At 40.0% G+C, this 13300-nt stretch overlaps 1 protein-coding gene across 3 annotated transcripts in view; it reads left to right on the forward strand.

The window, feature by feature from the left end:
- Window positions 1-13300, forward strand: part of LOC139397139 (polypeptide N-acetylgalactosaminyltransferase 13-like) — a 54358-nt gene that overhangs the window by 16857 nt on the left and 24201 nt on the right. For all 3 annotated transcript variants that reach the window (XM_071144025.1, XM_071144015.1, XM_071144019.1), the window contains exons 3-6: window positions 6096-6264; window positions 10413-10579; window positions 10955-11162; window positions 12745-12915. In XM_071144025.1, the coding sequence (XP_071000126.1) occupies window positions 6096-6264; window positions 10413-10579; window positions 10955-11162; window positions 12745-12915 (715 nt within the window). The remainder of the gene's footprint in view (window positions 1-6095; window positions 6265-10412; window positions 10580-10954; window positions 11163-12744; window positions 12916-13300) is intronic.

The raw sequence follows: 13300 nt of genomic DNA on the forward strand, positions 1-13300 counted from the left end.
ATTTTACGTTAAACCCAACAAAAATGTTTCCATTACGAATTGGATTCGATGAAAGCTGTGCAAGACAGTAAGCGTTTGGTAATGGGTAAGCCATTGTAGCAGGCGTCAGAAGTATACAATAGTTACCGAAATCACCTACTCAATAAGCAAATAGCATATTGATTTTATGAATAAATTGTGTAGACATAGTCAGCATGTCAACATTGTCGGTTCCCAGAACATTCTGTGCCATCTCTGGGTGTACAGTAGAACTGAATAGCTCATCCTGTAAAGCCTCAAAAACAGAAATAGATAATTCTATCAAAAATACATAACACAATTCTGACCACATTGTGTTTCAAACCTTCTATAATCTTGGAATTTAAGATATAGTCACTTATCAAATGGATACCCGGACTACCTGGCACTGATTATGCACACACAGTCTCACACATACTTACACTGACACACTGAAGACAGCCCTATTTGGTAAAAGACCAAGTCCATATTATGGCAAGAACAGCTCAAATAAGCAAAGAGAAACGAAAGCCCATCATTACTTTAAGACATGAAGGTCAGTCAATGTGGAACATTTCAAGATCTTTGAAAGTTTCCTCAAGTGCAATCGCAGAAACCATCAAGCGCTATGATGAAACTGGCTCTCAAGAGGACCGCCACAGGAAAGGAAGACGAAGTTACCTCTGCTGCAGAGGATAAGTCCATTAGAGTTAACTGCACCTCAAATTGCAGCCCAAATAAATGCTTCACGGAGTTCAAGTAACAGACACATCTAAACTGTTCAGAGGAGACTGCGTGAATCAGACCTTCATGGTTGAATTGCTGCAAAGAAACCACTACTAAAAGACAATAATAAGAAGAGACTTGATTGGGCCAAGAAACACGAACAATGGACATTAGACCAGTGGAACTCTGTCCTTTGGTCTGATGAGTCCAAATTTGAGATTTTTGGTTCCAACCGCCATGTCTTTGTGAGACACAGAGTAGGTGAACGGATTATCTTCTCATGTGTGGTTCCCACCGTGAAGCATGGAGGAGGAGGTGTGATGGTGTGGGGGTCCTTGGCTGGTGACACTGTCTGTGATTTATTTAGAATTCAAGGCACACTTAACCAGCATGGCTACCACAGCATTCTGAAGTGATACGCCATCCCATCTGGTTTGCTCTTAGTGGGACAAAAACATTTTTTCAACAGGACAATGACCCAAAACACACCTCCAGGCTGTGCAAGGGCAATTTGACCAAGGAGAGTGATGGAGTGCTGCATCAGATGACCTGGCCTCCACAATCACCCAACCTCAACCCAATTGAGATGGTTTGGGATGAGTTGGACTGCAGAGTGAAGGAAAAGGAGCCAAAGAGTGCTCAGCATATTTGGGAACTCCTACAAGACTGTTGGAAAAGCATTCCTCGTGAAGCTGGTTGAGAGAATGCCAAGAGTGTGCAAAGCTGTCATCAAGGCAAAGGGTGGCTGTTTTGAAGAATGTCAAATTTCAAATATATTTTGATTTGTTTAGCACTTTTTTGGCTACGACATGATTCCATATGTTTTATTTTATAGTGTTGACGTCTTCACCAATATTCTACAATGTAGAAAATACTACAAATAAAGAAAAACCCTTGAATGAGTAGGTGTGTCCAAACCTTTGACTGGTACTGTATGTGTACAATACAATTACCTTGTACCCCTGCACATCAACTCGTTACTGGTACTCCCTATGTATATCCATGTTATTTTCTTCTCCCTATGTTTATCCATGTTATTTTCTTCTCCCTATGTTTAACCATGTTATTTTCTAATCCCCTATATATAACCATGTTATTTTCTACTCCCCTATATATAACCATGTTATTTTCTACTCCCCTATATATAACCATGTTATTTTCTACTCCCCTATATATAACCATGTTATTTTCTACTCCCCTATATATAACCATGTTATTTTCTACTCCCCTATATATAACCATGTTATTTTCTACTCCCCTATATATAACCATGTTATTTTCTACTCCCCTATATATAACCATGTTATTTTCTACTCCCCTATATATAACCATGTTATTTTCTACTCCCCTATATATAACCATGTTATTTTCTACTCCCCTATATATAACCATGTTATTTTCTACTCCCCTATATATAACCATGTTATTTTCTACTCCCCTATATATAACCATGTTATTTTCTACTCCCCTATATATAACCATGTTATTTTCTTCTCCCTATGTTTAACCATGTTATTTTCTACTTCCCTATATATAACCATGTTATTTTCTACTCCCCTATATATAACCATGTTATTTTCTACTCCCCTATATATAACCATGTTATTTTCTTCTCCCCTATATATAGCCATGTTATTTTCTACTCCCCTATATATAACCATGTTATTTTCTACTCCCCTATACATAACCATGTTATTTTCTACTCCCCTATATATAACCATGTTATTTTCTACTCCCCTATATATAGCCATGTTATTTTCTACTCCCCTATATATAACCATGTTATTTTCTACTCCCCTATATATAACCATGTTATTTTCTACTCCCCTATATATAGCCATGTTATTTTCTACTCCCCTATATATAACCATGTTATTTTCTACTCCCCTATATATAACCATGTTATTTTCTTCTCCCTATGTTTATCCATGTTATTTTCTACTCCCCTATATATAACCATGTTATTTTCTACTCCCCTATATATAACCATGTTATTTTCTACTCCCCTATATATAACCATGTTATTTTCTTCTCCCTATGTTTATCCATGTTATTTTCTACTCCCCTATATATAACCATGTTATTTTCTTCTCCCTATGTTTATCCATGTTATGTTCTACTCCCCTATATATAACCATGTTATTTTCTACTCCCCTATATATAACCATGTTATTTTCTTCTCCCTATGTTTATCCATGTTATTTTCTTCTCCCTATGTTTAACCATGTTATTTTCTAATCCCCTATATATAACCATGTTATTTTCTACTCCCCTATATATAACCATGTTATTTTCTACTCCCCTATATATAACCATGTTATTTTCTACTCCCCTATATATAACCATGTTATTTTCTACTCCCCTATATATAACCATGTTATTTTCTACTCCCCTATATATAACCATGTTATTTTCTACTCCCCTATATATAACCATGTTATTTTCTACTCCCCTATATATAACCATGTTATTTTCTACTCCCCTATATATAACCATGTTATTTTCTACTCCCCTATATATAACCATGTTATTTTCTACTCCCCTATATATAACCATGTTATTTTCTACTCCCCTATATATAACCATGTTATTTTCTACTCCCCTATATATAACCATGTTATTTTCTACTCCCCTATATATAACCATGTTATTTTCTTCTCCCTATGTTTAACCATGTTATTTTCTACTTCCCTATATATAACCATGTTATTTTCTACTCCCCTATATATAACCATGTTATTTTCTACTCCCCTATATATAACCATGTTATTTTCTTCTCCCCTATATATAGCCATGTTATTTTCTACTCCCCTATATATAACCATGTTATTTTCTACTCCCCTATACATAACCATGTTATTTTCTACTCCCCTATATATAACCATGTTATTTTCTACTCCCCTATATATAGCCATGTTATTTTCTACTCCCCTATATATAACCATGTTATTTTCTACTCCCCTATATATAACCATGTTATTTTCTACTCCCCTATATATAGCCATGTTATTTTCTACTCCCCTATATATAACCATGTTATTTTCTACTCCCCTATATATAACCATGTTATTTTCTTCTCCCTATGTTTATCCATGTTATTTTCTACTCCCCTATATATAACCATGTTATTTTCTACTCCCCTATATATAACCATGTTATTTTCTACTCCCCTATATATAACCATGTTATTTTCTTCTCCCTATGTTTATCCATGTTATTTTCTACTCCCCTATATATAACCATGTTATTTTCTTCTCCCTATGTTTATCCATGTTATTTTCTACTCCCCTATATATAACCATGTTATTTTCTACTCCCCTATATATAACCATGTTATTTTCTTCTCCCTATGTTTATCCATGTTATTTTCTACTCCCCTATATATAACCATGTTATTTTCTACTCCCCTATATATAACCATGTTATTTCTACTCCCCTATATATAACCATGTTATTTTCTACTCTCCTATATATAACCATGTTATTTTCTACTCCCCTATATATAACCATGTTATTTTCTACTCCCCTATATATAACCATGTTATTTTCTACTCCCCTATATATAACCATGTTATTTTCTACTCCCCTATATATAACCATGTTATTTTCTACTCCCCTATATATAACCATGTTATTTTCTACTCCCCTATATATAACCATGTTATTTTTACTTTTTTATTTGTTATTCACTGTGTATTTTCTTCCTCGTGTCACTATTTATATTTTTTAATTAACATATTTATCTTCAACTCTGCATTGTTGGAATAGGACCTGTAAAGTAAACATTTCACTGTTAGTCTACACCTGTTGTCTACGAAGCCTGTGACAAATAACATTGGATTGATTTTATGTACTGTCTCATGAGAAAGAGCGAGACTAGGAACAATGTTCGGTCTCATAAGTCCCTCAGTTGAAGCTGTAATGTTTGTTACCTCCCGATACATTTAGACCCTTTTTCAATCAGTGAGGTTACAAATATAGTATGTTTCAGACAGTATGGCTGGCCTTCAGCTCTTTGTGCACCATTTATCTAAAGTAGTGTCTGTACAAATAGATTGATGGATGATCTGAGTGGCTGTGGTGGGCATGTGTTAGATGGATAGTTCATTGAATAATCCAGCTCAGCTCTCTCTGCAAGCCCATCAGGTTTAAGCCATTGTCCTAATGGAGGGTGTCACCGCCGAGAAGAACCTCGATCAGATCAGAGTCTAAACCTCCACCAGCCCAGCATTGGAGCTCTAGGAGGGTTGACTGGTGATGTGTCCCAAATGCACCCTATTCCCTTCATCGTGCACTACTTTTGACCAGGGCCTGTTGGGCTCTGGTCAAAAGTAGCACACTGTAAAGGGAATAGGGTGCCATTTGGAATGCGAAATGGGAATCCTCTTAACCTGGGGCCTGGAGCAAATGTGAATTGTCCCCCATGGAAATCACTCCCTCTGGTTTAAGAGATTATTGGAGTGCGGAGCATAAATTCACTGGAGATTATTTACCTTTGGATAATTGTGAAGCATTGTGGAGCGGTGTGCAGCAGAGGCAGCTTGTTTTCAAGGCTTTAATGGATCTTCAGTAATGCTGATTGATCAGATATATGAGCTGATATTTTTAAACAGCAATGAGGGCTGCTGTTGTAACGCTCTCATTACTTCCTCATTCATCAGTGAGAGAGAGAGAGAAGGGCTCGCCCTAAATCTCTGGACAAATCCTGGATTTCCCCAACAGGCCCAGATGATGCTTGGCTAGGAGGACATGACTGTATGGCAGATGATAAGAAGAGTAGTTAATGGATCCAGAATGCTTTGGTGAAGCTGCATCAGTGTCAGACTGATCAGCATGTCATTGGCTGGTAGGGACATTTTAATGACCTCAGAGTTCAAAGCCTGACGATGTGGCATATTTCATTTTACACTGATATGCGACCAGTCTTTCAAACTTTGTTTGTCACATGGGCCGAATACAACAAGTGTAGACCTAACCGTGAAATGCTTACTTACAAGCCCTTAACCAACAGTACAGTTTACCAACTAAAGTAAAAAATAATGAAAATGTAACACAATAAAATAACAATAACGAGGCTATATACAAGGGGTACCGGTACCGAGTGATCTGAGGTCAATATTTCTCTGTTAGAAACACTCTAGTCTAGTCTACAGCATGCTTAATTTGCTCACGGTTCATTTTAAGTTAATTTGCTTGCCCACAGTTCTGTACCTTTAGTAATATATACACTATAACAGTTGTAGCTACATTTAGCAGATTTCAGTAGCTGAAGTTGAATGTTTGGACCTCCTACCTCCATTGAAACCACAGTGAAATATCACATTTAACACGGAAGTGTAAAATATGCAACATGTCTCCCTATTGTCTTGCAGCAGTCATGTCGCGAGCCCACGAGGGCCCGGGGGAGATGGGGAAAGCGGTGGTTATCGCAAAGGACGAGCAAGAGAAAATGAAGGAGCTCTTTAAGATTAACCAGTTCAATCTGATGGCCAGCGACATGATTGCTCTCAACAGGAGTCTGCCGGACGTGAGACTGGACGGGTGAGTGAACTCGGCCTTTTCCCAGACACACACTGTGAATTACCCCCCGCTGACCTCTTTAGTCTCGGCACTACACAACACCGCCCACTATAACAACCCCGTCTCCCGCTACACCTCAGAAGCCCTAATACCTCCACTTCGCTTCGCAACATGCTCCGGTTCTCGAAAAGGGCCCACATTTTGGATCTACTTTCTGCCCTTTTTCACTAGTTGTTGTGTTAGTCCAGAAACTTCCGCTGAATTCACCGGGAAACCACACTACGCTGACACGCAACTTTGAGAATGACAACATGGCGTGTCATTTTAGGAGCAGCCGCAGCAATGCGACGCAAAAGAGACTGTCTGCCAAATAACTAAGGTTCAACAGAACATTTTGATATCGTCTGGAATGAACCAATTTGTTAACTTTGATTAAGACGACCCGTTGGGGCAGAATGAAAGGAGATATTAAACGTTTCACACTGCGCCTCACCCCCTTTCTAAGTCCTCGGACTCCTCAGGATTCATTCCATGATGTAACATACATCATAGTGGGACAACATCATACCATTCCGTTCCGGCGATTACAAGGAGGTCGTCATCCCATTTCAAAGTGCCACCAGACACCACTGCTCTAATTGAAGAACATTAGACTCAAAGAGATTATTTGCCCGTGTGGTATCCATCACAGTCTTCGTGTGTTTACTTCAGCCGTGACAGTCTGAATGGGAGAAGGGCTTTGTTTACTGTCGCCCAAGACCTACTAGAGCTGGATAATGAAAACCCAAAGAGCAATTTAGGTGAAATATGATCCACATTTATCTTGAGCAGCTGATCGAGAGACAGGTCTTCTCTCCGGGAGACAGCCCAGTGATTTGGTGTTTCTGTGTTCCTACAGGACATTCTTTGTCCACTGTTCTTTAGAATGTGCTCTTTGTGGTATTGAAAATAGGAGCATTGTCAATACAACAATATTTAAAAAACGATGCAGGGAATGTAAGCATATGCCAATACTGTGAACATTGTCTATATTGTTTATATATTACCCACCGCCTCAAATCAACTGTCCCCCCCATGGGGTTTACATTGCTATAACATTTTATATGAAAAGTTATCACACAAAAAAAGGAACATTTTCAATATATGTGAACACTGCACGCACTCCATTTCACACATGTACAAGGATTGTGCTAAGTTTAATTCTTGTAGATTTAGCAAATTATGAATTCCACTTTAATGAACTAGTCCTATCGTATATTTAAGCAATAAGGCACCTCAGGGGTTTGTGGTATATGGCCAATATATAAGGGCTGTATTTGTGTTGTGCGTAAGAACAGCAATTAGCCGTGGTATATTGGCCATATACCACAAACCCCCGAGGTGCCTTATTGCTATTATAAACTGGTTATCAATGTAATTAGAGCAGTAAAAATACATGTTTTGTCATACCCGTAGTATACGGTTTGATATACAATGGATATCAGCCAATCAGCATTCAGGGTTGTAACCACCCAGTTTATAATGAAGAATTTGTACAAAAGAGCCATAGATCTAGGTCTGTGGTCTGTTGATTTTATTTCACCCCAAGAGAGTGCCAAGCTGCAGAATCGTACTAATTGCATCTCAAAATCTTCCTCAAACTCGCCAGTACACCTTGGAACGTTATTAAAGAACTCAGCTTGGCTTTGCAAGACTGTGAGGGAGAGGGTTATTGTCATGGGGTGTAATAGGCAGTGGTTGAAAGAAATAAGATGATCGCTCAGTGGCTAGTAGCTAGCTACCCTGGTGCTCCCATTCTGTCAGTCTGTCCTGTCACCTGTCGTGGGGTGAATGGGATAAACCTACTGTCCGCTCTAATCGCCTGTCACCTCCCACTTCCAACCCGGCTGCCTCCTCTCTGTCTTTAATGCACCCTCCTCATACTTTATTTTTACATTACAATCTACACTACATGGCAGGCTTGCCCTGCCTTTGGTCTGTATCTCTGGGGGTGTGTGACTGCATCCCAAATGGCACCCTATTCCCTACAGTGCCTTCGTAAAGTATTCATATCCCTTGACTTTGTCCACATTTTGTTGTGTTACAGCCAGAAACACAGCCTACAAAACAAAACCCCAATCATGACAAAGTGAAAACCTGTTATTACATTTTTTTTTTTTGTTTTTTTTTTGAAAATGAAATACAGAAATATCTAATTTTAAGCATCTTTGTCAGCGATTACAGCTGTGAGTCTTTCTGGGTAAGTCTCTAAGAGCTTTCCACATCTGCATTGTACAAGATTTTCCCATTATTCTTCAAGCTCTGTCAAATTGGTTGTTGATCTTTGCTGGACAACCAATTGAGGTCTTGCCATAGATTTTCAAGTAGATTTAAGTCAAAACTGTAACTAGGCCACTCCAGTGTAGCCTTGTATTTTATGTTTTGTCCTGCTGAAAGGTGAATTCATCTCCAGTGTCTGGTGGAAGGCAGACTGAACCAGGTTTTCAAAACCCCAGTCCTTAACGATTACAAGCATGATTCAGCCACCACTATGCTCGAAAATATGGAGTGGTTCTCAGTAATGTATTGGATTTGCCCCAAATATAACACTTTGTACTCAAGACAAAAAAGTTAGTTGCTTTGATACATGTTTTGCAATATTACTTTAATGGCTTGTTGCAGACAGGATGCAAGTTTAGGATCATTTTTTATTCTGTACAGGCTTCCTTCTTTTCCTTCTGTCAATTAGGTTAGTATTGGGGAGTAACTACAATGTTGTTGATCCATCCTCAGTTTTCTCCTATTACAGCCATTCAACTCTGTAGGAGTTTTAAAGTCACCATTGGCTTCATGGTGGAATCCCAGAGCGGTTTCCTTCCTTCTTTCTACCCATCTACCAATGGGAGCCCTTCTTTACGAGGCTTTGGAAAACCTCCCTGGTCTTTGTGGTTGAATCTGTGTTTGAAATTCACTGCTCGACTGAGGGACCTTACAGATAATTGCATGTGAGAGATGAGGCAGTCATTCAAAAATCATGTTAAACTTTATTATTGCACACAGAGTGAGCCCATGCAACTTATTATGTGACTTGTTAAGCACATTTTTACTCCTGAACTTACTTAGGCTTGCCATGACAAAAGGGGTTGAATACTCATTGACACAAGATATTTCAGCTTTTCCTTTTTAATTCATTAGTAAGAAATTCAATTCAATATTCAATAAACATAATTCCACTTTGACATTATGGGGTATTATGTGTATGTCAGTGTAATCTGTTTTCAATTCAGGCTGTAACACTACAAAATGTGGGGAAAGTGAAGGGGTGTGAATACTTTCTGAAGGCAGTGTATGTGAGCCCTGGTCAGAAGTAGTGGTCTGTATAAGGAATAAGGTGCCATTTGGGACACAGCCTGTGTGTGTGGAGCAGCATGCCATTTAGCCACAGCACAGTGTTCAAATCAAATCACATTTTATTGGTCACATACACATGTTTAGCAGATGTTATTGCAGGTGTAGCGAAATGCTTGTGCTTCTAGCTCCATCAGTACAGTAATATCTAACACGTAATATCTAACAATTTCACAACAATACACACACATTTTAAGTAAAGGAATGGAATTAAGAGTTTATAAATATTTGGACGAGCAATGTCGGAGCGGCATAGGCTAGAATACATGGAGATATAGAATACAGTATCATATGAGATGAGTAGTGCAAAATATGTAAACATTATTAAAGTGACTAGTGTTCCAAGTATTAAAGTGGACATTAAAGTGGACAGTGATTTCAAGTCTATGTAGCACTCTCTGAGGTGTTATATATTCATGTCATTTCTGCTGAGATGAGCTTTTAAATGGATAGTCATTGAATCAACAACTGGAAATCTATGGAAAAAGATAGCATGTCATTGTGCTAAGGTCTAGAAGCGATGCACCCTTGCCACCACTGCTGAAAAAAATCCTGGGGGAAACACTGGTGCAGCATATACTAAGTCTTGTGAATTTTGGCTTTGTTTGAAAGCAGTTCATTTTGTTACAACGCTCTGAGGTCAATTTCAGCCACATATATTTTACATTCACAAGCATGTCACACAACTATGCTCACTGTTGATAGCACTCTACTGTAGACACGCATCAGGAGTAGCAGCCTATTTGACCTCTTAACCAGAGCTCCCGTTGTCCGTCCATCAGTTGCAAGACGAAGGTGTACGCGGACGATCTCCCCGACACCAGCATAGTGATCGTGTTCCACAACGAGGCGTGGAGCACCCTGCTCCGCACTGTCCACAGTGTCATCAACCGCTCGCCACGGCACCTGCTGCAGGAGATCCTGCTGGTGGACGACGCCAGTGAGAGAGGTACTGTATAGCTGGGTCCAGCCTAAACCATCAACTAACTAGCTTCACTGAGTTTAAAGGGTCACTCTGGGATTAATACATGCAGTTCTTAGTATTGTGTGATAGTATCGACGCAAAGTTTGAAAGACAATCGGCCCTTGATAATTGTGAATGAATAGGGAAAACAACACTGCACAATGAAGTTCTATGGGAGTTTGAAACATGTCTGTAACATGTCTGTAACGTTCTTTGTATTAAAGGATAATAATATACCACATTTGAAAGAAAATCGGCACTTGCCTTGATAACTGTGAATGAACGCGGGAAAAACACCAAACAATTAAGTTATTCCGGGCGTTTGAAACATGTCCTCTCTGATGTGTCCTCTTCTGTCAGACTTCTTGGGAAAGAAGCTGGAGAACTATGCTCGTACCCTGGAGGTTCCCGTGCGGGTCCTGCGGATGGAGCAGCGAACGGGGCTGATCCGGGCCAGGCTAAGAGGGGCAGCTGCCACACGGGGACAGGTCATCACCTTCCTGGACGCCCACTGTGAATGCACAGTGGGCTGGCTGGAGCCTCTGCTGGCCAGGATCAAAGAGGACCGGTAAGGAGCTTCACCATCACCACGCTCGATGTAAATGGAACACACGGCAATGGTAGACATTGGGGGTGCTGAGGCTCGAAAGCAAATCATCTCTGCTCTGTTCTCTTCCTGCTGCCTCAGTGAGATGCTAACTCATTAGCCTTCCGCTTGTCTTCTGTGTCGTCTGAAAACTGGATCTGACGTTAATGGTAGACACTAGCTCGACTTTATAGCAGGCAACGACACCAATGCCCGTGACAGTTGTGTGCCCCATAGCTGAGTGGCAGCTTGTTTTGTCACAACGCTGTCTGTCGCTTCTTTATACCGTGGGAGATACAGTAGAATGTGATTGCACTGAGTCAGTTGTTGGTGGCTATTTGTAAGTGACAGCAGGGTTTAAATCCTATTATTTGGAATCGTGGTTATATTAATGAAGTAATGGTGTGGTTATTCTAATCCTGTTTCAGGATTGCACTTGCTTGTTCGGTGGGTGAAGGGTTCCTTCTACATGAAAGGGAGAAAGTGTAGATGGACTGAAAATGTATTTGCCCCCCCTTCTCTCTCTTATCTGGTGTCAGGCATCCACCCATTTTGCCTCAGGTGCCAGGCAGAAATTAGTTTAGTATTACCGAGGAGATTATATTATGGAGCCATTACACTTTTACGACCCTGCACGTTTATTGACGTGTAAAAGTAGGTGCCGGAGCATAAACGTGCACAAACACTGATTAGATTTAGACCAGGAAGTGAAGTGGGTGCTGAGTGAAGGGGATGCGTTGAATGAATTCCCTGCAGCACCTAGAGACTGTGTGAGTCCCAAGTGGCACCCTATTTCCCTACCTAGTACCCTACGTTTGACCAAAGCCCTATGGGCCCGGGTCGAAAGTAGCGCACTAGGGAATAGGGTGCCATTTGAGACGCAAGCCTTAAAGGTTACCTTCAGCTTTACTGTAAAACTCCTACTGAAGCAAACCGTCTGAGGCCACACATCCATACTGTGTTGTCATTGTCAACATAATCAACATGCATATATTCCATTTCCTTTTGACTGTAAGTAGCTTCCCACTGAAGCAATATGTTACCTCCGGTCAGTGTTGTTCTCCTAATGGATATGTTTATAATGAGTATGGACCAGCCGATGATTTACTAATATTGAAATAAACTCATAATGAAGCTGGGGATAATGCCACCGCTGTAGAAATGCATGGTCAGCAGTTAGCTATTTGTCTCGGCGCTCACCTGAAGAATGAACAGTTATGGCACCATTAGCTTTGTAAATTATTTATTCATTTATTATTTATTTTGTGGATGAATTAATGCTGTTGGCTCTGCCTGCCAAGCAGTTTAATATAACCAGGCGTGGAATATTGTTAATGGAAATGACACAACGTTTTGGGGTTTAAGGGAAGAAAGTGAATAAATTGAAGAGACTGCCCAGTCCTACAAAGTCATTTTCTGAAGTTGATTCCACATGTAATTTATCTAGGGCTTTCTTTCACTATTTCCTGTAACGTGAATGCTTTGGATTTCTCCGTGGTTGTTTAGGCTGTCAATGTATTTCTTGTCAAATGAATGCCTTATCTTTCTCTTCGTGGTTGTTTAGGAGATCTGTGGTATGTCCTATAATCGATGTGATCAGCGACGAGACGTTTGAATACATGGCAGGCTCAGACATGACCTACGGAGGATTCAACTGGAAGCTGAATTTCCGTTGGTACCCCGTGCCTCAGAGAGAAATGGACAGGCGCAAAGGGGACAGGACATTACCACTCAGGTACACACATATGCCTTTATCTGTTGCCCGAGTTGAAATGAGTTTATTTGGCACCCTATTCCCTTTGTAGTGCCCTACTTTTGTAAAAGTAGGGCACTATAAAGCAGGGGTGCTCGACTCTTACCCTATGAGGTCCGGACCCTACTGGTCTACCTGACAATTAATTGCACGCACCTGGTGTCCCAGGTCTAAATCAGTCCCTGATTAGAGGGGAACAATAAAAAAAAATGTAGTGGAGGACAGTAACATTAAAGACCAGTTTACTGAAAAGCCTCGTAAAGACAACAAATATTCGCTCTCTAGCGTTATCATTTCAGGTGAGAGTAGGTTGTTGGTAGTGCTGGGAAGTCGCAGAGCTGACATCATTGGTGTGGATTTCTTTAGA

This window comes from Oncorhynchus clarkii, chromosome 3, assembly GCF_045791955.1.
Source record: "Oncorhynchus clarkii lewisi isolate Uvic-CL-2024 chromosome 3, UVic_Ocla_1.0, whole genome shotgun sequence".
In the NCBI taxonomy this organism is placed as follows: Eukaryota; Metazoa; Chordata; class Actinopteri; order Salmoniformes; family Salmonidae; genus Oncorhynchus; species Oncorhynchus clarkii.